This window comes from Mangifera indica, chromosome 8 (genome assembly GCF_011075055.1).
Source record: "Mangifera indica cultivar Alphonso chromosome 8, CATAS_Mindica_2.1, whole genome shotgun sequence".
Classification (NCBI taxonomy): Eukaryota; Viridiplantae; Streptophyta; class Magnoliopsida; order Sapindales; family Anacardiaceae; genus Mangifera; species Mangifera indica.
The window spans coordinates 13,226,859-13,253,371 of NC_058144.1; the positions used below are offsets into that span (position 1 = coordinate 13,226,859).

The 26,513-nt window shown below is 33.4% G+C and overlaps 2 protein-coding genes across 4 annotated transcripts; one reads left to right on the forward strand and one right to left on the reverse strand.

Moving 5' to 3' along the window:
* The first annotated feature begins 5,014 nt into the window (after positions 1–5,014).
* Positions 5,015–7,055, forward strand: LOC123222659 (chloroplast stem-loop binding protein of 41 kDa a, chloroplastic). The gene is made up of 6 exons (XM_044645545.1): positions 5,015–5,450; positions 5,534–5,655; positions 5,841–5,943; positions 6,147–6,285; positions 6,373–6,650; positions 6,745–7,055. The coding sequence occupies exons 1-6, from the start codon at positions 5,076–5,078 to the stop codon at positions 6,925–6,927; spliced, it is 1,200 nt and encodes a 399-aa protein (XP_044501480.1). The 5' UTR covers positions 5,015–5,075; the 3' UTR covers positions 6,928–7,055.
* Positions 7,056–7,078: 23 nt separating this feature from the next.
* On the reverse strand, positions 7,079–11,661 carry LOC123222658 (RAN GTPase-activating protein 1). Of its 3 annotated transcripts, none has more exons than XM_044645543.1 (2): positions 11,578–11,661; positions 7,079–9,040 (listed from the first exon to the last, which is right to left on the reverse strand). In XM_044645543.1, exon 2 carries the CDS (start codon positions 9,027–9,029, stop codon positions 7,422–7,424), a length of 1,608 nt encoding a protein of 535 aa, XP_044501478.1. In that variant the 5' UTR covers positions 9,030–9,040; positions 11,578–11,661; the 3' UTR covers positions 7,079–7,421. The 3 variants fall into 3 exon arrangements, with proteins under 3 accessions (XP_044501478.1, XP_044501477.1, XP_044501479.1); XM_044645542.1 differs by having other exon boundaries at positions 11,499–11,654; XM_044645544.1 differs by lacking the exon at positions 11,578–11,661 and adding an exon at positions 11,327–11,468.
* Positions 11,662–26,513: the final 14,852 nt, after the last annotated feature.

The window sequence follows — 26,513 nt, forward strand, 5'->3', positions numbered from 1 at the left end:
AACCCTATTAATCCGAAACCATAACTAGTCTCTCATGCCATGTCTAATAACCTCTTTTAATATAAATAAGTGAACCAAAATTGAACTAAATCTCATGTCTCTTAACCATAGAAAATATTTAAAACAACTTCTCTCAAACATTTTTAACTACCTCTAGGTTAAGGTAGACATGATCAGGGCCATGGGTTTTCGTTTTACCTAAGTTGTATATTTTCGTTGAGAAGTATAGATTCTAATCAGAAAATCTCATTTCCCTCGTACTTCTCACGTTTTCTTTTTTTTTTTTGAATCTTTCTATCAAACAATAAAAAAATTGTTGTCACAAAAATTTTTATAACATTATCAAAATAATTTGACAAAACAAATTGAAAACTCGAAATCTGCAAATTAAAAAACCTTAATAAAATGTACATATCTACTAAAAATATAAAATCTATCAATTATTACAATAATTTGAAAAAAATGGACTTGAAGCAAAATTTTCAATTTACCCCCAAAATCATGACAAATTTTAGTTTGCCCCCTCTAATATGTAACAATTTTAGTTTACACTCTCATAAACCTCATAATTCAAAAAGATGACAAAAAAATTCAAAAACTACACATCCAAAAACCTTAGTATGAAACATATATATTCCCTAAATAAGTAAAATCTATTAATTATCGCAATAATTTAGAAAAATTAAGGCCAAAGGACTATTTCCCACCCAAGGTATGTTTTTTCTGCAAATTCTTACCTGTTAACTTTAAAAAGCCCATTTACCTATCCATGGGCTATTAAAAAAAAGGCCAAACGACTATTTCCCACCCAAGGTTTGATGTTTTCTCAAGTTTCCACCCTTTAACTATGGAAACACCAAACACCCACCCATGGCCGGTTAAATTTAACCAAATCCTAACGGTGGTAAGGGTAAAATCATCATTTTCTCTATAATATTAAAAATAAACTAAAATAGAATCAAATTTTGCCCCCCTAAACTTTAAAAACTAAAATTTTCCCCCAGCCTAAGTTTTAAAAAATGGTAGTTTCACCCTAGGGTTTGGTTTTGAAATCTCCGGCGACCTCTCCAGCTCCGTTGCCGACGCCGTCTCCCTCCCAAAGCATCCTCTCATTCCGGCGATCCCTTTCCTCCCATTTGGAGGTTCGATCGATGTCGGAGACATCTTGGGAGACAAAAAACTTCGTTGGAGAAGACGAAGTCATCGTCTTCGTCTGGGAAGACGGTCGTCTTCCCATTCTGAAGACGATCGTCTTCCCAAACGAAGATGACGGCTTCGTCTTCGTTTGGGAAGACGAAGAACTTCGTCTTCCTCGACGAAGAACTTCGTCTCCCAAGGTGTCTTCGACGTCGATCGGACCTCCAAATAGGAGGAAAGGGATCGTCGGAAGGAGATGATGCTTCAGGAGGGAGACGTCATTGGCAAAGGAGCCAGAGAGGTCGCTGGAGATTTCAAAACCAAACCCTAGGGTGAAACTGCCATTTTTTAAAACTTAAGCTGAGGAAAAATTTTAGTTTTTAAAGTTTAGGGGGCAAAAAGAGATAAAATTTTCAGACGTTAGGGTTTGGTTAAATTCAACCGGTCATGGGTGGGTGTTTGATGTTTCCATAGTTAAAGAGTGGAAACTTGAGAAAACATCAAACCTTGGGTGGGAAATAGTCGTTTGGCCTAAAAAAAATGGCAAATTGACTGATTCAAGGGTAAAATCGTCATTTCATCTGTAATATTAAAAATAAATTTTAATTTAATTTATTTTTTACCCCTAAACCCTAAAAACTAACACTTTCCCCCCAACCCAAGTTTTCAACAACTGCATATTCCCCCCTAGGGTTTCCAAATTCAGATCCAATTTTTTCGGCGATGACCGACGCTCTCCAAGCACTTACGCTCCCTCCCCGATGGCCCCTCTTTTCGACCGTGCAGCCCCCGACGCTCTTAGGCATTATCGTCTACGAAGACGACACATCTTCGTCGATGACGAAGACGTCATCTTCGTCTTTGAACGAAGATGATTTGTCTTCGTTAGAGATAAAAACGATTCGTCTTCGTCTCGACGAAGATGCGTCATCTTTATCGACAACGATGCCTAGGAGCGTCGAAGGCTGCAGGTGGGAAGGAGGGGTCGTCGAGAAGGGAGAGTAGGTGCTTGGAGAGCGTCGGTCGTCTTCAAAAAAATTGAATCTGAAGTTTGGAAACCCTAGGGGAGAAAATGCAGGTTTTAAAAACTTGGGTTAGGTGGAAAGTGTTAGTTTTTAGGGTTTGGTGGGGGGGGGGGGGGGGGAATGATATGACCAACCGACTCAGTTAAGTTTAACGGCCCATGGGTGGGTAAGTGGGTTTTTCAAAGTTAATGGGGGGATCTCTGACAATTCATCATAGTTTGGGTGGGAAATAGTCCTTTGGCCAAAAATTAACTAGAAATTTGAAACCTACACGTCAAAAAACTCTATGATAGAAAAAATTTTAATTTGCCACACAAAATCATGATAAATTTTAGTTTGCCCCTCTAATCCATAGCAATTTTAGTTTGCTCTCTCATAAACCTCATAATTTGAAAAAACCAATAGGAAATTTAAAAACTACACGTTCAAAAACCTTAATATAAAACGTACATATGTCCTAAATAAGTAAAATTTATTAATTATCACAATAATTCAAAACAACAAACTAGAAATTTCAAAGTTATACATCAAAAAACCCTAAAATAGCAAAAATTTTAATTCCCCCCCCCCCCCTCTAAATATGACAAATTTTAGTTTGCCTCCTCTAATCCATAACAGTTTTAGTTTGCCCCCTCATAATTCGAAAAATCGATAGAAAATTTGAAAACTGCACATCTAAAAATTTTAATATGAAATGTACATATCTTCTAAATAAGTAAAATATATCAATTATCGCAATAATTCGAAAAACTAATTGAAAATTTGAAACATACATGTGGAAAACCCCTATAATAGTAAAAAGTTTAATTTGCGCCCAAAATCATGACAAATTTCAATTTGCCCCCTCTAATCCATAACAATTTTGTTTGCCTTCTCATAAACCTCATAATTAAAAAAAAAACTGATAGAAAATTCGAAAGCTATATGTTCAAAAACCTTAATATGAAATGTACGTATCCTATAAATAAGTAAAATTTATGAATTATCATAATAATTCATAAAAACAAAGTGAAAATTTGAAATTTACACGTCGAAAAACCATAGGTTAGCAAAAATTTTAATTTGCCCCCAAAATCATGACAAATTTTAGTTTGCCCTCTCTAATCCATAACAATTTTTTTGGCCCCTTTAATCCATAATAATTTTAATTTGCCCCCATATAAACCTCATAATTCAATCTGCCCCCCAACCTTAAAGCTTTTATTTTGCCCCCTTAAACCCATAAAATTACAATCTGCTCACCTAAACCCAAAAAATTGCAATTTCCCACCTATAGTAAAATATTACAAAGAGTTACTATTTAACAGCTTGCTTTTTCCCCACTATCTTGATTTATCACAAAAAGTCACTATTGAAAAATTCCCTTTTTCCCCTAATCACGAAATATCATAAAAGGTGGTATACTGTTTAAGAAATCGCTTTTTTCCCCCTTATCGCAAAAACCCATAAACCCAACCATTTCGCAATGAAGTTTATACGACTTGTGTATCACAAGTTGTTGAACTTCATCGCCAAACAGCATCGTCGCCACATTTTTTGACCCAAAATGCATTTTTTGACTCCCATTTCAATACCAAACAAATCTATGTCTACTATAAAACAAAAACCTTAAGAAATTAATTCAAAACATGCAAAAATCGACCCAAAAAATAGATTGCTTATATCAGAAACCCTAACTCTAAAATGTGAAAATTCTTTATCCAATTAGTGAAATATCAATACCAAAATTATTAAAAGTTGATGAGGAATTATTTATTAACTTCATTGGCCATTTTAGTCACTAGAAAACTGCAAAACTTCTTGAAAATCGTTTGTCTTACGATGACACGTGGTACAACACAGTGAACTCGTGAATCAAAAAATTCAATTTGAAAGTGTATAGTGATTTTGCAAAATTCTCTTGTGTTTTTTAATTGAATATATAAAGGGCATTTTAGTCATTTAGAGTTTGGGGGCATTTTTGCTTAGTTTAGGATGATTGGTTATTCACTTAAATATCCTTTAAAATTGGGAAATTAATTAAAAAAAACATATTTTTAATACATTTAAAAGAGTTTAACCAATTTTTTATAAATTATATAGATTTTAACCAACTTTTACATGCAAATTATATCTTATTATAACTAATAAGTCATTTCTAACTAACAAGCACTTTTTTTTGTTAATTTATTTCTTGTTTTAATAAAATTTTACATAAAATTTTGGATGAGACAACGATTGACAGAGTAGAGTTCTTATGGTTAGGAACGAAGATGAAATGAGTGTTAAATTGAAGCATCAATTGTACCCGTATAATACATGATTAAAATCTTGCATATTAAAAATATGTTATCTTAATTTATTTCCATTTAAAATTTTATGACAAAAAATGGTGGATGACGATTATAGTTATTTATATTCTTTTCAATAAAATTATATGTATTTATTTTAGACATATAAATATGTTTATATTTATATATATCATCATATAATTAGATGATTTTAAATTAATAAAAAAATAACACCTAATTATGTGATAATATATATAAATATATACATAATTATATATTTAAAATAAATACACATAATATTATTTTATTCATTTATGTTTTTTTAATTTTCAAATCTTAATTGTGAGTAAAATTACCCAGGGAATTTTAATAGTAAATTTGGCAAGGAAAAGGCCGGCGTTGAGCCTTTTAGCTTTGGATAAAATTATATATATAATTTTATATATAATTTTATGTATAAATAATAATGTATCACTATATGATTAGATATTATTTTATCTTTAATTTTTAACTATCTAATCTCATAATAATATCATTATTTATGCAAAATTTATACACAAAAATTATATAAATAACACTAGTCTTAAACTTTATCTAGTACACAAGGTTCTGAAACAACGAAGATCAAAGTAACAAGAGTTTAATGGCTACTCTATCTTCTTCATCCTCCTCTCTTCTCATCTCTTCACCACTCTCTAGGCTTTCTCAACCTTCACTCTCTCCGCTGCGCTTCTCTTTCTCTTCTTCTGCTCATTTCTCTTCTTTTCTCTCCATTTCTCCTACTTCCGTTAACCACCCTAGTAGTTCAAGAGGACCCCTTGTCTCTTCCTTCTCAGTCAGGGCCAGTGCTGCTGAGAAGAAGAAGGTCCTTATAGTTAATACAAACAGTGGTGCACATGCAGTTATTGGGTTCTATTTTGCGAAAGAGCTTCTGGGTTCTGGCCATGAGGCCACCATCTTGACTGTCGGTGATGAGACTTCTGACAAAATGAAGAAACCTCCATTCAACAGATTCTCTGTAACACAATTTTTAGTAGTTTTTCTCTATTTGGTAAAATCTTTGGCTTCTAGAGTGATTGTTTATTGAAAATTCTTTAATAGGAAGTTACGAGTGCTGGAGGCAAGACAGTATGGGGAGACCCTGCGGAAGTTGGAAAGGCTGTGGGAGGAGCTGCATTTGATGTGGTGCTGGATAACAATGGCAAGGACCTTGACACTGTGAGGTCTATTTGCTTTCATTCTTCAAACCCTATATTGAAATTTATGCCTATGCGTTTGTTAATAGAAATCATAAAGAATTCTCGAAAAAATTATCTTTAGATAACAGAGTAAGTGTTTTCTAAGTAACTCTTCATCTTTATCTAATGACCGAAACATTAATCGTATACATAACTTTTGATAAACATAGGCCTGTTGTAGATTGGGCAAAGAGTACCGGCGTAAAGGAATTCTTGTACATCAGTAGCGCTGGAATTTACAGGCCAACTGATGAGCCTCCTCATGTTGAAGGGGTATGTGATGAATATTTATGATACAAACAACATAAAAATGAATTAGGTCTCTTTTTCTGAAACAAAATCCATCTGGACTTCACTTCACTTCACTCATGTTGAAGGGGTATGTGATGAATATTTATGATACAAACAACATAAAAATGAATTAGGTCTTTTTTTCTGAAACAAAATCCATCTTGACTTCACTTCACTTCTCACAGGATGCCATTAAAGCTGATGCCGGTCATGCAGATGTGGAGAAATACATTGCAGAAACTTACAGCAGTTGGGCAGTTTTCCGTCCACAGTACATGATAGGATCTGGAAACAACAAAGATTGTGAGGAGTGGTTCTTCGATCGTAAGTGTATAAATGGAAACCAATCTTTGTAAACTTATTATTATTGCATTCTCATGAAATGGATATGATGTGAATTACAATCCACAGGAATTGTCCGTAAAAGGCCAGTGCCAATTCCAGGATCGGGGATGCAACTCACTAACATTTCTCATGTCAGGGACTTATCCTCCATGCTTATTCTAGCCGTGGAGAACCCAGAAACAGCAAGTAGTAAAATCTTCAACTGTGTGAGCGACCGTGCTGTGACTCTTGATGGAATGGCCAAACTCTGTGCTCAAGCTGCTGGTCTACCAGTTGAAATTGTGCATTATGACCCTAAAGCCGTTGGAGTAGAAGCCAAGAAGGCGTTTCCTTTCCGTAATATGGTAATAGATTTGATATTAAACAGGTCGAAGTAAAGTTTATAGTTCAAATCACATATTCCCAGTGATTTGATTCACTCGATTCTGGGTTGTGCAGCACTTCTATGCAGAGCCTAGAGCTGCCAAGGACATTCTGGGTTGGAAAAGTTCCACATACCTCCCAGAAGACTTGAAGGAGCGATTTGAGGAGTATGTCAAGATTGGGCGCGATAAGAAGTCCATGCAATTCGAGCTAGATGATAAGATATTAGAATCTCTCAAGGTTCCAGTGGCCGTGTGATATATCAGAACACCAAACTGCCACTTTCTTCTTTCCCTATTGGATGCATTGCCTTTCTGCTGTCAAAATCTAAGCACATATTTATAGCCAAAATATATAATTGAAAAAAGCTGTTGAAGGATTGAAAACCTGATTGTGCAATGCTTAAAAGGGCCATAAAATGCAACTTTCATTTCTTCTAGGTCTCCATAGGCGTTTCAAGTAAATGTCCAGGGAAAATCAAATGGTGTCTTAAGCATTGTACAACAAACAATGCTGTCTACATATCCCGAAAAGATGGCTTCCATCTCCCAGTTACTTTAAGGTACAAGTACTAATTAAAGACAACTAGTGAATGAAAAGGAAGAAAGAAAAGAAACTTCTAGAACCTAACTCAAATAAATCTCCTACACTAAGAAAATGCTAATGGACAAGCTTAGCAGAACAAGCTTTTCAATTAAAAAACAACTGTTTCTGACTACTTGTCATCAGGTAATTCAGAAGTATTCCAACTTCTACTCCTCTTGCTTGATTTTAAGCCCCTTAAGTTGCGATTCCAACTCATCCTCATCTTCAGCCTTGTCATCAAAATCTTCTCCTTCCGGATCATTCTCATCCAGTGGCCCAAGCAAATCAGGTGACTGCTTAAATATATCCTTCACCTCATCAATCCCTTCATCAGATATGAAATTACCATTGATATTTAGGCTCTTAAAACCAGGTTTGTTGACAGCAACCTGTGCCAAAAGCCTTGCCCCAGCTTTTCTGATTGAATTTGTACTCAAATCAACTTCAGTTAACTGGCCATGACCCTCTTCCAATGATTTGCCAATCAAAATAGCACCTTCATCCTTCAGTTCATTCTCAGACAAGTTCAACTTAGTGAGGAATTGTTTAGCCGCAACACAAGCTGCTAAAGAAGCAGCACCTTTAGCTGTGATGTCATTTCCAGCCAATTCCAGAGCTTCAAGTGACGGTGCAGACTCCTTGAGAGCATTGGCCAGTGCTTCTGCCCCCTCATCCTCCAAGTTCAGATAGCTAAGGTAAATCTCAGTAAGAGCAGGAAATGCAGACAAAGCTTTACTCAGAGCTAATCCAGCTTCCACACCAAACATATTGTCACGGAGATCAAGCTTCTTTAAATGGGTACATTTACCAAGTGCTTCAGCTAGGGCAACACCCCCCTCTGAGCCAATTCTTGTTGACGAACATCGGAAATCCTCCAGCACAGGAGAATGTTTGACCATTTCTGCAATAGCTAGGGCACCCTCGTCTCCTGTCATGTTATTGTGAAAATGAAGAACTTTGAGCTTCTCAGTGGAAGGAATTAGCTCACAAACTGCTCGTGCAGCTTCCTCCGAAATGCCATCATTCATCAAATAGAGCTCCTCCAGATTACTCTGTGATTTGAGGAGAGACTCAAAAGCCCTGACACCCTTTTCACCCAAGGCATTGTTTGAAAGGTTTAGGTATCTCAAATGGCAACCTTCCAAGGCAGAAGAAAACATCGTTATGACTTCAAGGGCCTCCGACTCTGGCCTTCCAGCAATAAAATCTGATAGGTCTACTTCAGTCAGTTGATCCTTAATTGAATTCAAAATGGGCACCACAACTCTGGCTGCACCAAAGCCAAAACTTCTGTTGCTAAAAATTATCTTGGTATATGAGTTTCCAGGATCTCTTAGGGGCCCTATCACATCCTCAGCCTCCTCTTCCTCTATAAATGCCCGGCGACCTCCAGATATATCAAAGATAGTTTGACTAGCAGCAGCCTTATCAGTTATCATCACCTCTCCATCCTCCTTTGTTCTAGGACCTCTTTTAATAACCTCCAGCATCAACTTACTGGATTCTTTCGCATAAACTTGCACCGCAGAACTTCCATCACCATCTGGCTCCTTCTCATAGTGTTGGTTTGCAGCTGTAAAAGCTAACTCTTCTATTTGCTTGGCATCCTCCTCAGCCTCTTCTTTTCCCAGCAGGCCATACTTTCTTGAGAAAATGGATGGAGTGGTAAGATTCTTTGTCATTCGCTCAGCAAGCATTAGCCTGGTACTCTGACTAGGGGGCCACAGCTTGACTGATAAAGTGCGTTGTTGAAAAGTTTGTGATGCAGAATCCATGGAAAAATAACCTAGAAACATGTAATGCAAATATATTACAAACTTATTGCAAAATCAACCACAGTTGCGATTACTGAAGTGTTGCATCTCAAATTTGCAGCATACAAGCAGTAAAATCAAACGGCAGAGAACTTAATATATTTCATAATGTAACTAGAAACTGATATTCCATGTTTGAAAGCTGTGTGATTATGGAAATCAGAAATCAAACAATACTCAGCCACATAAATTTAAATTGAACTTAAATAGATCCAGCAGCAACAACAACAAAGACATCCAATATAATTAAATTGCAATGGAGTATAATTTTTAGCTTAAGTAATAATACTTAGCACAGAACCAGTTCCACTTCTGCAAGTAAAAATTAATTTGAGAAACTCTCTTACACTCAAAACATAGGATGTGTTTAACTATTGCCAGAGTAAGGGTGTCTCAAAACAAGACATTGCCAACCATTTGTAAGTGTAAATCATGGAAATGGATGTACTAAGAATGGTGTCGGGGGCAGCAAGTGAAGTGAAGTGCAATGCAGAGCTAATGGTGAGGTAATAGCAATAACAGAGAGAAGCAATCATATTCTGAGGCCATGGGCAATGACATGAGTTAAACTCAGAAATACTAAAAGGTGGCAGACGATCTATTGCTACTAAAGCCAACAACATAAAGTTGTCTATTTCATATAAGGAAGTGGAAGAAATAGCGACATGGTTGTAGTGATGTGAATAGATTTTTTCCTCCATTGATTTCCAAAAGTCACAAAGTTAATTTAGTAAATTAATTCATCCCAGCAAGAAAAATCATTTATGCAAACAAGCTAAGAAAACACATGCTCAAATAATCATTCCTTATTAGTAATCCCATCATCATAAGAACATGCCAAATAATGTTGTTCATGTATTCATAGAGTAGTTAATATTAATGAAAACATGATTATGGGATCACAAGTTAGTTAATGCTTCCTTTCAAATCTATAAGGTTGACCAATATAAACCCAAAGCAAAAACAGTTGAAACATTTAAAATAGATAAACAGACAATGAATTCATCATGGCCAACAGGTTTATTATGTTTAAAGACTTCCGTCACTTATCCCCTTATTAAAGCAAACAACACATAGAACTTACAGCATTATAGCACCAAATATTGTGCATTTATAAGCCAATACAAAATCTCCAAAGAGCTTCATACAAGAACCTAAAACATAGTGACACACAAAAACCAAGGACAAGTATGATTAACCCTCTTCGAAAAAAATTCAGCTCTAAAAGAAAACACTTTTTGGTTAATACATCCGCCATTCACTTGCAATAAAACTATTTTAAAGCATTAGTATTTTTAGGATAAGTTCATGTGATTTCCATAACAGTTGATAATAATTAATATATATATATATATATATATAGATATATCTCATGTGTTTTCTCATATAATCACTTCTAATTGCAAAAATAAGACATATAAAGCATCCTAAAAATACTAATGCTTTAAAATAGTTTGGAAGCACACTTTGGAAGTGTTTATTAATAACTTGGTGAAAAGAAATAATTTGCTAAGCATACAAAGATTAAAGATGACAAGCAAAACAATATTCTTGGTTATTTTATGCCTGATAAAACCATGCAGTGACATGCAGAAAGAGCAAGTCAGAAGACTAGAAACAATCACAAGAAAAATTCAATTTGAATAAGGAAATCAACAAGAATAACCCCTGCCACTGAAACAAAGAATAAAAAATAGAAACATCAAAATTAGGTTATTGTTATTTCAATTTCCAAAATACACAGTCAACTAGGATAAACTGTCAATCAAGGATTTGCTTTTTCATTCTCTCACAATGCAATATATTGACTTAGGAGAAATCATTAGGACACAAAAGATTAAAATTTAACTGTTCCAACGAATTTTCAACTTAATTTTCTTCACTTTTTGTGACAAATGCATTGACGTCGTTAAAAATTCGGCTTGAGGGCATATCTGAAGTGAGCCCATATTGAAGAATATGAACCCACAAAATGCATATCCAAAACGCAATTTCTCCCCAGACATTTTTCTAAGCATCTTAAAAAGTTGAAATTATTCCTAGTCATTACAAAAGATACAAAGCAAACCACAAATTACAACCCAACATATATACGAGACCCAGTTTTCAGCCATTACTTTTTCAACAATCAAACAGTAATCTATAAAAGATAAAAATTAAAAAAAAAAAAAAACAGAAAAAGGAAACTCCAGCGAATAAAAAGCCCAAAAAAACCCCCGAATTAACGGAAACATAAATTCAAGAAGAAAAAAGACTACCTGAAACAAAAACCAACAAAGAAACGAAGAAAACAGAGAATATTACAAAAGCAAAGCAGATCCAAACTTAATTCAACAACATTCAAGAATGGAAAACCCTAGAATCGGAGAAATGAAAACCCTAGAAATTAAAAGAAAAGAAAAGAATGTAAAAGGGAAAAGAGAAAGGGACCTTGAAGTAATTGTAAACCCGAAAATTTATGAGAGTGAGAGATAAAGAGAGTAATGATGAGGCGCAGATAGATTAGTACCGTGCGAGGATTCGGAGGGAAACGACGATCAAGTTAAAATACTGAGAGCCAAGTTGGCGTAGGTTTTTAGTTTTCGATTTTAAACGAAAGGTCAATAAAGCCCCTAACTTTTATGACATAATGTTATTAACGGTTTATTGTAGTGTTTTGGGCTTTTGCTTGGGCTTGGTAGTATTTGATATAACCCGTAGAGGGAAATGAATTTATTTTGAATTTAGACTCCTGATGCTTACCAATGTATTTTATTGCTGATCAAAGGATACTGAATTTTTAACCCTTATTTTAAACCATATATATTTATATATACTACTCATTTTAAATTCTAAACAAAAATATTACAATAGTAATCTCTTTTTTTAAAATACTTCTGTTGATACAACCTATGTAGAGACTCATGTAAAAAGAATACCATAATAGTAATTTTTCTTTTTTACTTCAACCTTCCAGTAAGAGAAAGAAGCTTTGTATCATGAAAAAAATTTGAAGCAAAACGATTTTTCAACTTTGAAAAATAATTGAAGCAAACACGTGTGATTGAACAATAAGACCTGTGAGAGAAATTCCAAGAAAAAAATCACTAGCCATTATAAAGGATTCAACTTGAACACAAGGGAGAGAGAGATGAAAATTGTCAAATTTCTTTAAAGAATTCACATTTGTTGCAAAGATTTCACAACAAAATCATCCAAATTCAAGGCAGCCTTGATCCAAACCCTTATATTATGTGTTTTCTTGCTTAGCAATTAAAAATCAAATAATATAAGATAAATTCATGTTTATAACTTCATATGAAATATAATTTTATGTTATTATATAGTTCAATGTTGTGATTTCATGTTATTATATTGTTTAATATTGTTATAATGTTGTTTAATATTGTATTGATGATTAAAAATGGGAATAAGTTGATGAAAATCTAAGTCTAGATAAAAAACAAATGAAGAATAGGTTGATGTCAACACTAACCCCTAGCGTTAACACCAACCCCCATAGTCCCACATAAAATTGTATGCCTTATACTGCCTAGGGTTTAAGTACAGGTGTTTTTATGTTTTTAGATTTATTTTAAGTTAAGATAGAAAAAGTTGCATTTAACATTCATTATGGAAGACAATGGATTTCAGGTGATGATAATGTGACGCGATATATTGGTGGGAATGAGAGAGGGATGTGTATTGACACAAGTGTTGATTTTCAAGGATTCATAGTGAGAATAAACTATTGTCTAAGACTCGCATCAAAGTTAGTTAAATGAGCATGTATTTATCCTAAGTGATGTGAGTCCAATAGAGATTATAGAGGATAATGATTTGGAGTATTGAAAGAAGTTTACAAGGATTAATCAAACTCTATGTTACTGAGAGTTCAATAGATGAAAGGGACAATCAACAAGCCAAAGACGTTCATGTACAAGAAAGAAAAGATCATCCGATAGATAAGTGGGCACAACCGTAAAGTTTTCAAAAGTTTAGTTGGAATTATGGTGATGATGATAACGAGAAAACATGGATGAGGATTATGAAGTTAAGGGTAATGAGGATGATGATGATGACGATGATAATGATGAATTCTCAAGGCTTGATAAGGACATGTATAGTGTTTCGAGCCAAAACGTTGACAGAAGTCAAAGTCATGCTTGTAATGAGGGGGTCAAATGTAGCATGAGACGTTATGGCTCTATAAATATTAGAGCATAACAAGTCACATCCATAATTCAAATCCATTTTAATGGGTTCTTGAGTCTACTGTTGATGTTGAGAATACAAGTATTAGTAATCGGACAACATGAAGGGATAACTATTTACAAGTGATTGGATTTTATAATTTGAAGACAGAATTGAAAACACTATTTTGGACATATGCATTAAAGACAGGAATTCAATAGAAAGTCGATCACTCTGATAGTATACGATATGAGATTTAGTGTGTATATTCATAATGTATATGGTGGGCATGAGCAACGGAGTGAAAGATGGAGACTATTAGGTGTTACGACATATGGACGAGACACACACTTGTCCATGGAATCAAATATTACCACACTATAGATAAACTAGTGCAGAGTTATTAGGAAATATATTTAAATCGATGTTTGTGGTTGATCACATTTATCGATCGAAGAAAATTATTTTGGACATGACAAACAAGTACAAATTTGACATTTTTTACACTAAACGTGATGTGCCAAGACATATGCACTAAATGCATTATGAGAATCTCCTGAAGAGTCTCATGCTTTTATGTGAATATTGTCACAATTTAAAGCTCAAGAACCCAGGAATCGTGACACGTATTGATATTGACTCAAAAAAATAGGTTCAAGTTTTTCTTTATGTATATAGGTTGTTCAATAAGAGGGTTCTAATAATTTTATCATCTGGTGATATGCATTAATGTTTTACACTTAAAAGAAAAGTATCTTTGGTCTCTTTTCATTATTGTTGTAAAAGATGTTAATAATCAAATTCACCCACTCGTCTTCGATATTGGGCACAAGAAAGGAATCGATATAAGAACCCCCATTTTAATGTGCTTATGCATATACATTGGTGATTTGCTAAATTTGACTATTATTTCTAATCACCATCATTTAATAATTATGTAAATGGCGAACATACTGTCTTATGCCCGTCATAAGTTTTGTAATTACCATATAAAGGGTAACATGTATACATAGTTCAAAAAAATCAAACATATTAAAGGATTATTTTAAAAAATTGCTAAGGCATATTACCTTAGGGGCTTCGAAATTGCCATAAGTAGAATTACCTCACTAAATCCCTGTGCGAAAACTTATTTGGTTGATATTGGGTGTGAAAGTGGGTGTGTGCCCACTTTGGAGGATAGCAGTGCAACATTGCAACGACAAATATTGTTAAGTCCTTCAACATTTTAATACAGATAACTTGTGTTTTGTCTATCATTTATTGGTTGAGTTTATGAGGAACACAATGTAACATTGGTTTTTTAATAGGTGAAACATGGTTGGTACGTATGACTAAAATTGGTTTAATGTTTTTTTTCATTGTGTTTTATTAGTTGTTTTTACAAGTCAAAGATCTCACCCGTTAACACAATGGGCTGAGGACAAGTTTGTTGGACATGTGCTCAAATATGTTAATATAGTGGTTAAACCAATCAATATGTAACAGTACAAAGTCTATGATTCATGATAGTAGGTGTTCATCATAAATATTCTCTACCGAACTTGTAACTATGGAAATTTTCAACTTTCCCAGATTTCATGTGCATACACCCTGTTTGTTGCAAGGTACAATAGCTTTTCAAACTGTAAGATGGGTCAATGCATATTACTCGATGAAATTTTTACGAGGGGTATATAAAAAAGATGTTAATCCATTAGGGGATCAATCAACTTAGGTACCATCAAATATGGTTGTGATTTATCCTCTAGTGATAGAACAATAATGGTCCGGTTATCCTTTCAGCCATACAAGAAAACCTTCACAAGGAGCGTAAGTTCAACTACAAAATTACAATCAATATCATCAACCTACCATAATCGTTTGAATTGTCTAAGTCCAACTCTGATGCTAGTGGTTGGCTTGTTTCGCTCATCAGGTAACAGATAAGGACAAGGTTATTATAATCACGGTGCAACCCATATGGTCGAATAAATTATCATGTTTAATTTTATTTATTGACTGATATTGTAATTTTAAGTATATATATTACATGTTTAATTTATCTTTTGGGTTTTGTCCAAATTTTGATATATTAATTTCTTTATTTCCAGGTTTTTACATGTATAGGATGATAGTGGCTCAAAGCAGCAGAAAAGAATTATCATAGCATTTTTTTATTATTGTTCATCTTATATATATATTGGATTTCATTGTATCATACACCATGTATTTTGTATTAACATATTTTCTTAATTCATTTCATTTCATGAATAAACATTAAGGAATAATCAAAAGGAAGTTATGATAGAAAATGCAAATACATCACTAAAACAATAATCAAATGAAATCCAATATATCTACATGCTCACCTACACCTTAAGTGAAATCCTCGAAACTTGCATTTTAACAATCCCAATTGAATTTAATAAATATGACCAATTAAGTAAAGTTCAAGAACCAAAAAACAAACCTCAAACCCTAAATACTTACTAAGGGCCCTCACTTGGAATATGGTTGTGGTCACACGCCTTCTTAACCTCCTAAAATATTTGGATGTAAAGTTAAATAGACGATCTTGGGCAACGTATTCTATAAACATAAGCAAAAAAAATGCCACAGTCACTGTTTGCTACATTTTGTTTTGACATTTCCTGCACACACATGTGTAGGATCGAATGGCCTAAGAGGGGGGGTGAATTAGGCAATTTTAAAACTATCTTTACCAAATTTGAGAATTAAAGCAATTTATTCAAATCAAATAATGTTGCCTATTTTTAATCCAATGTATGAAAATAACTAAAATATCTCAAACAATCAATACAATCAAAATAACATAACATAAAATATAAGTTTAAAGGAAGAGAAAATCAAACACGCGATGTATAGTGGTTCGGCTCAACCCGGCCTACGTCCACTCCTCCAAGCTTTCTCCCTTGGAGTATTCCACTAATCCTTGGTTGACTAAACCTCAACCAAGCTTTTCTTCACAACCAAAATAGCTTCCAAGGTGCTATTAACCTTTACAAATGTTGAAACACAATTTCTCTCACAAGAAATTTTCTAATCTCTCCAAGAGTGAACCTCACTCTTTTATAACATGAATTTTAGTATGAATATTGAAATATGATCTCTCTCAAAACTGTATATGAAAGTTAAAGCTTAGTACAACCCAAAGCAAATGAAATTACAAAGTGTATAAGCAAGGGTTTTGATTAGAGAGAATAATTTGCAAGTCAATAGCTCAAAACTAATTTGCTCTCAAATATATGAAAGTTTTTGGTGGCAAAAGTTCTTTTCGAACGAAATTGATTGGGTTTATATAGGGGAAAATAAGGAAAGTTACCGTTGTGCACAAAGATAGCCGTTTTAATTTTCCAGAAAATGCACAATTCGATCGACCGAATGGAATTCGATCAACCGGATGTGACGTGACACTTCCATGGAGCTTACGTGGCACTAGCCGTTGGAAAAATTCAAACCAAAATTCGGTCGACCGAATTTAATTCGGTTGACCGAATTTCTGAAGCCAAAAATCATGGCTTCTGGACAATTCGGAAGCTGATTCGGTCGGTCAAATTCGGTCGAACGAATTTTATTATATTTTACCCCCTAAATTTTCAAAAATCACAATTTGACCCCTAAAACTTTGAAAAGTGACAATTTAACCCATTTTTGAAAATTCCTCCAAAACCAACTTTAAGATATGAAAATGTAGTTCACAAAACTTCATCATTTTAAAAGAATTAATAAACTTTGGTGAAAGAATTGGCTTAAACCAATAAGTTTGAAAAACGACATTTTAACCCAAAATGTGAAAGATATGAAAATAAGTTTTCAAGTGAGCTATCTCATGCAAATAAATATTCTAATCAAAACGAATGCTCTAAATTACAAATATATCTACCTAACACTTGAGTTTTTCTTCAAATCTTCAATAATTCTTCAATTGACTCTTCTCTTTCATTTCTATCTTGAAACTCCTTCAAATGCATTAGATAAATTCTTGCAATCTAAGCTCACACTCAAGTAAAATCATTAGTCAATATGTTTAAGGACATATTAGTTTGTTATCATCAAAATAAGAGCATAATGACTCATTGAGTCAACAATCTCCCCTTTTTTGATGATGACAAACACATATGCACTTCAAGAAATTTTATAAAATATATCAATGAATATATTTCCTTGAAGTTAAGAAACACTTGATTTTTAAAAATTTTTGCAAGAATTTGCCTTGAAAAATCAAGTTTCCTCCCCCTGAATATATGCAACTAATAATATGTTCAACATCAATATCCTTATCAAAATATCCACAACATATATCTTCATTAAAATATCCACATCATCAATGAAATGAAAATAGCAATCACCAATCAAACTTTTCTCCCCCTTTGTCATTATCAAAAAGAATAAGGCAATAGATAAAATGAGATAATCAAAGAGACAAAAGAATGTGAAAGCAAATGACCACCAAAATGGCCCAAAAATAATCATCAAGACATAGTGCATGAATATAATGTCTAAATAAGTATGAGCTTCAAAATAAGAGCATTAACAATTCAAACAAGATAAAACATCAAAGCATGTGGAAAATCCATAGACTTTAAATATCACATCCATAATCATAATCAAATGTATCCGTAATCAAATATAGAATATAACATGTATACTTCTCCCCCTTTGTCATTATAAAAAAGAAAATAAGCAAGATATATATCCACAAGGCAAAGAAAGACTAAAATACCTTAACACATACATAGAAGATATGATTATCAAGGCTAAACCAATAAAAAAAATCCAAACAATCATAATCATCCAAGTAAGAGTACTAATGCTTAGACAATGTAAAATGTAAGTTCATGTAAAATACACGAATATATCACATAAACTAACAAGTGCTTAACTATGCACAAACTAATCACATAAGTATCAACTTAAATAAAATGAAGCACAAGAGTAAGTTTTCAAATGGAAAATAGAGAAGAAGTATAAATGTCATATTGAGTGCAATAAAATGAGATGAAATGCACCATGGCTTCAAATGTATGTACAAGGGCAAAAATGTAAATGAAGATTCACACATTTGAAATTTGAATACACACCTAAGGTAAAAATGGTGAGAGAAATCCAATGGTATAGTTGAAATCCAAAAAGAATAACCAAAAAAAAAGTATTTTAAGACAAAAACCGAATTTTGGATGAATTGGAGCAAAATTCAAATTTTTAGGGTTTAAAATCTTTAGAGATTTTATTAAAAATTTAGGTGAACTATGATGTTTTTGAAAGATAATTTTGTTTAGAAAGTGTAGAAAAAATGTTGGGAACCAATTTGAAGAAAAAAAATTGAAGAAACATGATGAAAAAAGGTGGAGAAACATTTTGCCCTTATACATTGCAGAATCACTGTAGCAAACGGTCGACCGAATTTTCCAATTCGTTAGTCGAATTCTGCAAAATTCTGATGTATATTTTATGCACTTTGTTGTCTCATATTGAGTATAAACAACCCAAAATGATCCAACTATGCAATTTTGACTCAATAACATAAAATACAACGAAATTTGATGCTAAATATGAGGAAAAATTAAATCAAACACATCAAAAATCAATACAAGAATAATTGGTACAAGGAAACTATCAAATATGGTCAAACATGAAATGATACACAAGGCATATTTGACACTTTCGATTCAACCAAAACACCACAACCACAATGATATTTAAGTGCAAATGCTAATGTGGTGATTCCATGATCCCAAGTTCACCTCTAATTTTGCAAAAATGTTCTTCTCCAAGAGGTTTTGTAAAAATATCTGCAAGTTGATTTTCGGTGGATACAAAGTCAAGACAAATATCACCCTTTTGAACATGGTCTCGAATAAAATGATATCTAATTTCTATATGCTTGGTTCGAGAGTGTTGAATGGGATTTTTGGATAAGCTAATAGCACTTGTGTTGTCACACAAGATTGGAGTTTTAGATAGGCTAACTCCATAATCCCTAAGGGTTTGTTGCATCCACAAGGCTTGAGCACAACAACTACCGGCGGCAATATATTCCGCTTCCGTGGTTGATAAAGGTACGGAGTTTTGTATCCTTGAAAACCATGAAACTAATGCATGACCTAGAAAATGACAAGTACCACTAGTACTTTTTATATCGACTTGGCTTCCGGCAAAGTCGGCATCCGAATAGCTCACTAGGTCAAAAGAAGTTTCTCTAGGATACCACAACCCTAAAAATCTATTGCCATGTAAATATTTGAAGATTCTTTTTAGGGCTTTTAAATGAGATTCCTTGGGACATGATTGGAATCGAGCACACAAGCATACACTAAACATAATATCGGGTCTACTAGCCATCAAATATAAAAGAAAGCCAATCATACCTCTATACATTTTAACATCAACATTTGGCCCACTCTCATCTTTGGTGAGCTTGATAATTAAACTCATTGGTGTGCTTGAAGCTTTTAGTCCTTTCATGCCAAACTTCTTTAATAAGTCCTTGATGTATGAAGATTGGTTGATGAAGATACCCTCTTTGCTTTGCTTGATATTAAGTCCGAGAAAATACTTGAGTTCTCCCATCATGCTCATTTCAAATTCTTTGCTCATGAGGTTAGAAAATTCTTCACACAAAGAGACATTAGTAGATCCAAAAATGATATCATCAACATAAATTTGAACTAAAAGAATATCATTTTCTTTTCTCTTAATAAACAATGTAGTATCTACTTTTCCAATGCAAAAGTCTTTTTCAAGCAAGAATTTACTCAAACGTTCATACCATGCTCGAGGTGCTTGTTTTAAACCATAAAGAGCTTTTTTAAGTTTAAAAACATGGTTTGGGAAATCATGACTTTCAAACCCGGGAGGTTGTTCAACATAAACTTCTTCCATGATAAATCCATTTAAGAAAGCACTTTTGACATCCATTTGATATAAAATAAAATTTTTAGAACTTGCAAATGCCAAAAGCATCCTAATGGATTCTAGCCTAGCTACCGGTGCAAAAGTTTCTTCAAAATCTATTCCCTCTTCTTGGTTGTAGCCTTGAGCCACTAATCTAGCTTTATTTCTAACAACCACTCCGGATTCATCCATTTTGTTTCTAAAAACCCATTTTGTGTCAATAACAGATTGATGATCCGGACGAGGGACTAGTTCCCAAACGTTATTTCTTTCAAATTGATTTAGTTCCTCTTGCATGGCTAAAATCCAAAATTCATCATTTAATGCATCATAAAATGTTTTTGGTTCAAATTGTGAAAGGAATGCTGAATTATTACAAAGATTAAAAGATGATCTAGTTTTAACACTTTGATTTTCCTCACCAATAATTAATTCTTTAGGATGAGCATTTGCATACCTCCAAGCCTTAGGAAGATCTTTATCTTTATCTTCTTCATGTTTTAGCTCTTGGTTTGCTTCATCCTTATCATCATTTGGTGAATCAAGAATTTCCGTTTGGTCTCCATTTTTAACTTGATCATCATCAATATCAACTTGCACACTAGTTAAAGGATTAGATTCATCAAAAATAACATGCATGGATTCCTCAACTACTAGTGTCCTTTTGTTAAACACTCTATATGCTTTGCTAGATGATGAATATCCAAGAAAAATGCCAATGTCCGATTTTGAATCAAATTTTCCTAAGTTTTCTTTTGTGTTCAAGATAAAACATTTGCATCCAAAAACTTTAAAATAACCAATATTTGGTTTCTTGTTTTTCCAAAGTTCATATGGAGTTAAATCTAAAAATGGTCTTATTAAAACACGATTTAAAACATAGCATGCGGTGTTTACGGCTTCCGCCCAAAAATATTGAGGTAAATTTTTTTCATTTAACATGGTTCTAGCCATCTCTTGAATTGTCCTATTCTTTCTTTCAATAAGTCCATTTTGTTGAGGAGTTCTAGGACAAGAGAATTGATGTTCAATACCATGCTCATCACAAAAGTTTTCGAATAAATGATTTTCAAATTCTCCCCCATGATCACTTCTAATGCAAGAAATATGTATTTCTTTTTCTTTTTGTATTTTCTTGACAAATTTTGAAAATGCGTGGAGAGCTTCATCTTTTGATGCAAGAAAAAGTACCCAAGTGAATCTTGAAAAATCATCAACAATAACAAAAGCATAATGTTTTCCACTTAGGCTTGCGGTTCTTGAAGGACCAAAAAGATCAATATGAAGAAGTTGTAAAGGTCTAGATGTAGAAATATGAGTTTTGCTTTTAAAAGAATTTTTTGTTTGTTTACCAAATTGACATGCATCACAAATTTTATCTTTAATAAAATCTATTTTCGGAAGACCTTTGACAAGCTCCTTCTTAGAGATTTTTGAAATCAAGTCCATGCTAGCATGACCTAATTTTCTATGCCACAACCAACTATTTTCATGCAATGCGGAGAAACATAAACTTTCATGAGATGCATTTTCTACATCTATAGTGTAAACATTTCCATCTCTATTTCCTACACAACTTGTTTTTCCATCATTCATATTTTCTATAGTGCAACTATTTAGCTCAAAAATAACTTTAAATCCTTTATCACATAGTTGACTAATGCTAAGGAGATTATGCTTAAGACTATCTACCAAAAGAACATTTTCAATGATAATATGAGAGTTGTTACCAATATCTCCAATGCCAATAATTTTACCCTTCGCATTGTCTCCAAAGGTGACATGACCTCTATCTTTCTTGCTTATTGTCGAGAAAAGTGAGATATCTCCGGTCATGTGTCTTGAGCAAGCACTATCGAGGAACCATTTGCTTTTCTTCCTTTTATTTTTTTTGGTTCCTAAACACAATGGAAGATTCAAGAATTTGACTTAGGTACCCAAATCATGTTGGGTCCTTGGTGGTTAGTTTTTGTTCCCTTAGGAACCCATACTTTCTTAGTGCCCATATGATGTTTCTTTTGAATTGGGCAAGATGATGAGATATGACCCTTATTTCCATAATAATTGCAAGTTATATTTGATTCACTTGAAGTTGAGGCTTTAACAAAATAATTTTTTAAGTATTTTGCCTTAATAAAAGGTTTATAGCCAAGTCCTCTTTTGTTTAAGACTCCTCTTTGTACACCAAGCATTTTATCAAGAATATCTTTTCCATTTTTAAATTTTAAAACTATTTCACTTAAATCCTTTGCTCCCCTTTTTAAAGCTTTAATTTCATTTTCTATAATTTCTTTTTCCTTTTTAGCTATACAAAGATCATTTTCAAACTTTTGTTTTTCTTTTTCAAAAATGGAATACTTGTTTTCTTCATTTTCTTTTCCTTTAAGCTTAAGGATTTTTTGGTTAAGATTTTCATTTTCTTTCTTTAAGGACTCATTTTCCTTTTCCAGATTAAAATTTTTCTTTTTAAGGGTTGCATTTTTAGACATGCAAAGAGCAAGTTTTTCATTCATCTCTTCAAGTGTATCATATAACTCTTCATATGAGGGGTTTTCATCTATCTCATCATCTATGTCATCTAAATCATCAAAAGTATTAGGTGAGTTAGAGTTAGTTACCTCATTATTTGTAGTTGCCATGAAACACATGTTGGCCACTTCATTATCCTCCTTTTCGGATTCACTTTCATCGCTATCGTCCCACGTAGCTTTCATTGCTTTCTTTTTTGATCTACCAATTTTGAGGAGAGGACAATCATATTTGATGTGTCCCGGCTTCTTGCATTCATAGCACACAATTTGTTCTCTCCTTTGTCTTTCTCCCCTTTCACCTTTAGAAGCATCCCTTTTTATGAAGTCACCATTTCTTCTTAGCTTCCTATTCCTTAGAAGCTTTCCAATCTTTCTACTTAAGAGTGCAATGTCTTCATCTTCATCATTTGATGTCTCCTCTTCCTCTTCTAGGAACTTTTCATTCTCTTTGATTGATGATTTGAAGGCGATACTCTTTTTCTTCTTTTCCACTTCTTCAATTTGTCGTCGCTTCATAGTAAGCTCATGAGTGAGAAGTGAACCTAAAAGTTCTTCAAGAGGTAGAGTCTTGACATTTTTTGCTTCTTCGATTGCCGTCACTTTGGGATCCCAAGAGGGAGGCAAACATCTAAGAAGTTTCTTGACATTTTCTTGGTTAGTATAAACTTTACCAAGATTTTTCAATTCATTCACAATAGTAATAAATCTATCAAACATGTCACTAATGGTTTCATTTTCATTCATCCTAAACAACTCGTATGAGTGTGTGAGCATGCTAATTTTAGTCTCTTTGACTTGTGAAGTCCCCTCATTTGACACCATCAATAATTCCCAAATTTCTTTAGCCGAGGTACAAGCTTGTACCTTGTTAAAGTTATATTCATTTAATGCACAATATAACATATTCATAGCTCTAGCATTAATGGCAATATTCTTCTTATCTTGAGGGGTCATTTCTTCCCTAGTTTTGGGTACTTGTTTTCCATCTACTTCTTTCATAGGAACAAAAGGTCCATCTTGCACAACATCCCACAATTCATAATCACTTTGAAGGAAAATCGACATACGATTTTTCCAATGGGCATAACCGGTGCCATCAAACAATGGCGGTCTATTAGGGGCAAGCCCTTCACTAACGGTATGGAATTTTCCTAGGTTCATGGCCATTGCTCTAAACGGTTAAGTTTATGAGAATGAGCAACCAAGCTCTGATACCAATTGTAGGATCGAATGGCCTAAGAGGGGGGGTGAATTAGGCAATTTTAAAACTATCTTTACCAAATTTGAGAATTAAAGCAATTTATTCAAATCAAATAATGTTGCCTATTTTTAATCCAATGTATAAAAATAACTAAAATATCTCAAACAATCAATACAATCAAAATAACATAACATAAAATATAAGTTTAAAGGAAGAGAAAATCAAACACGCGATGTATAGTGGTTCGGCTCAACCCGGCCTATGTCCACTCCTCCAAGCTTTCTCCCTTGGAGTATTCCACTAATCCTTGGTTGACTAAACCTCAACCAAGCTTTTCTTCACAACCAAAATAGCTTCTAAGGTGCTATTAACCTTTACAAATGTTGAAACACAATTTCTCTCACAAGAAATTTTCTAATCTCTCCAAGAGTGAACCTCACTCTTTTATAACACGAATTTTAGTATGAATATTGAAATATGATCTCTCTCAAAACTGTATATGAAAGTTAAAGCTTAGTACAACCCAAAGCAAATGAAATTACAAAGTGTATAAGCAAGGGTTTTGATTAGAGAGAATAATTTGCAAGTCAATAGCTCAAAACTAATTTGCTCTCAAATATATGAAAGTTTTTTGTGGCAAAAGTTCTTTTCGAACGAAATTGATTGGGTTTATATAGGGGAAAATAAGGAAAGTTACCGTTGTGCACAAAGATAGCCGTTTTAATTTTCCAGAAAACGCACAATTCGATCGACCGAATAGAATTCGGTCAACCGAATGTGACGTGGCACTTCCATGGAGCTTACGTGGCACTAGCCGTTGGAAAAATTCAAACCAAAATTCGGTCGACCGAATTTAATTCGGTTGACCGAATTTTTGAAGCCAAAAATCATGGCTTCTGGACAATTCGGAAGCTAATTCGGTCGGTCAAATTCGGTCGAACAAATTTTATTATATTTTACCCCCTAAATTTTCAAAAATCACAATTTGACCCCTAAAACTTTGAAAAGTGACAATTTAACCCATTTTTGAAAATTCCTCCAAAACCAACTTTAAGATATGAAAATGTAGTTCACAAAACTTCATCATTTTAAAAGAATTAATAAACTTTGGTGAAAGAATTGGCTTAAACCAATAAGTTTGAAAAACGACATTTTAACCCAAAATGTGAAAGATATGAAAATAAGTTTTCAAGTGAGCTATCTCATGCAAATAAATATTCTAATCAAAACGAATGCTCTAAATTACAAATATATCTACCTAACACTTGAGTTTTTCTTCAAATCTTCAATAATTCTTCAATTGACTCTTCTCTTTCATTTCTATCTTGAAACTCCTTCAAATGCATTAGATAAATTCTTGCAATCTAAGCTCACACTCAAGTAAAATCATTAGTCAATATGTTTAAGGACATATTAGTTTGTTATCATCAAAATAAGAGCATAATGACTCATTGAGTCAACAACATGTATTATAATGTTAGTGAAGTCTCTGGTGCTTGGATTCCCTTTGATGTATAAAAATTGTTTACCTTCATTAGGTGTGTTAGTAACCTATATGACATTATCAACTTCTTCATTCTCTCTAAGCTAGTGGTATGTTAGGCTGAGTTGTATAGATACAACTTCCAATTATTGATATTTAATATGCCATAGAGCCCGTGTTGCTTGTCGAAATTGATGAAAATGAATATCTGGCAACCAATGAAGAGAAATAAGTATAGTTATCGATAATCGTAAACTCTAAACAACTTACGTTTGTAAACCACCTTATTGGGTTGTACATATAAGAGACCATTAATTTGATCTATGAAAAACAAGGACCACTCTATATTTGCACCTAAACATTTGAACTAATTTTAGCACTGTAGGAATAAGCAACAAATTGGGTCAAAACAATCATCCAGTTACTATCTTAAAAAGATTTTCGAAGTATTCCTATGAAAGCTTCGATATGTTGTGTATACAAATAAGTTAGACCATAAGTTGAAAGTGATAACCAATATAAACAAAGACAAAGAAATGGTGCATATCGTGTTTTCCAACCGTTGTTCTTGAGTTACAATTAAAGTCCACCAGGGTTTGCTTATATTAGTTGTCATTTCATTCAATCCTTCAAAAAAGACACATCAACTATCATTATTTGAAACACCACAATACCATAATAAGAACTTTGAGTAGTCCTCAACCAATCGAGATTCCATAGGATTCTCCTAGGTATAGGTTGTTTATTCTTTCACACCTTCATTGGATTTGTGAAAAGACTTATTAACTGTTTTCTTTTTCATAGTACACGTTCAAATGTTGACACTTTTTTGGTAGTTGGTAGCTTCTCAACAGTTGTCGATAAGTCCTCTTGTTGTTGCACATCATTGTCCGATGAGTCATCCAATTAGAAAAAAATTATAGTTGTCATTATTTTATAATACAACTAATTGAAATAATAAAAAAAGTATAATGGATAATAACCTGTAATAATCCTGATGCCTGAACATATGAATCCTCAAGTCTCATAATTTGATAACTTAAAAAAGACTAGAGTTCTTATATCTCCCTATAAAGCATCAATGTTTGTTGTTACCACTACTCCTATATCTCCCAATGAAACATTAATGTCTATTGTTGTCACAGCTCTTGCATCTCCCT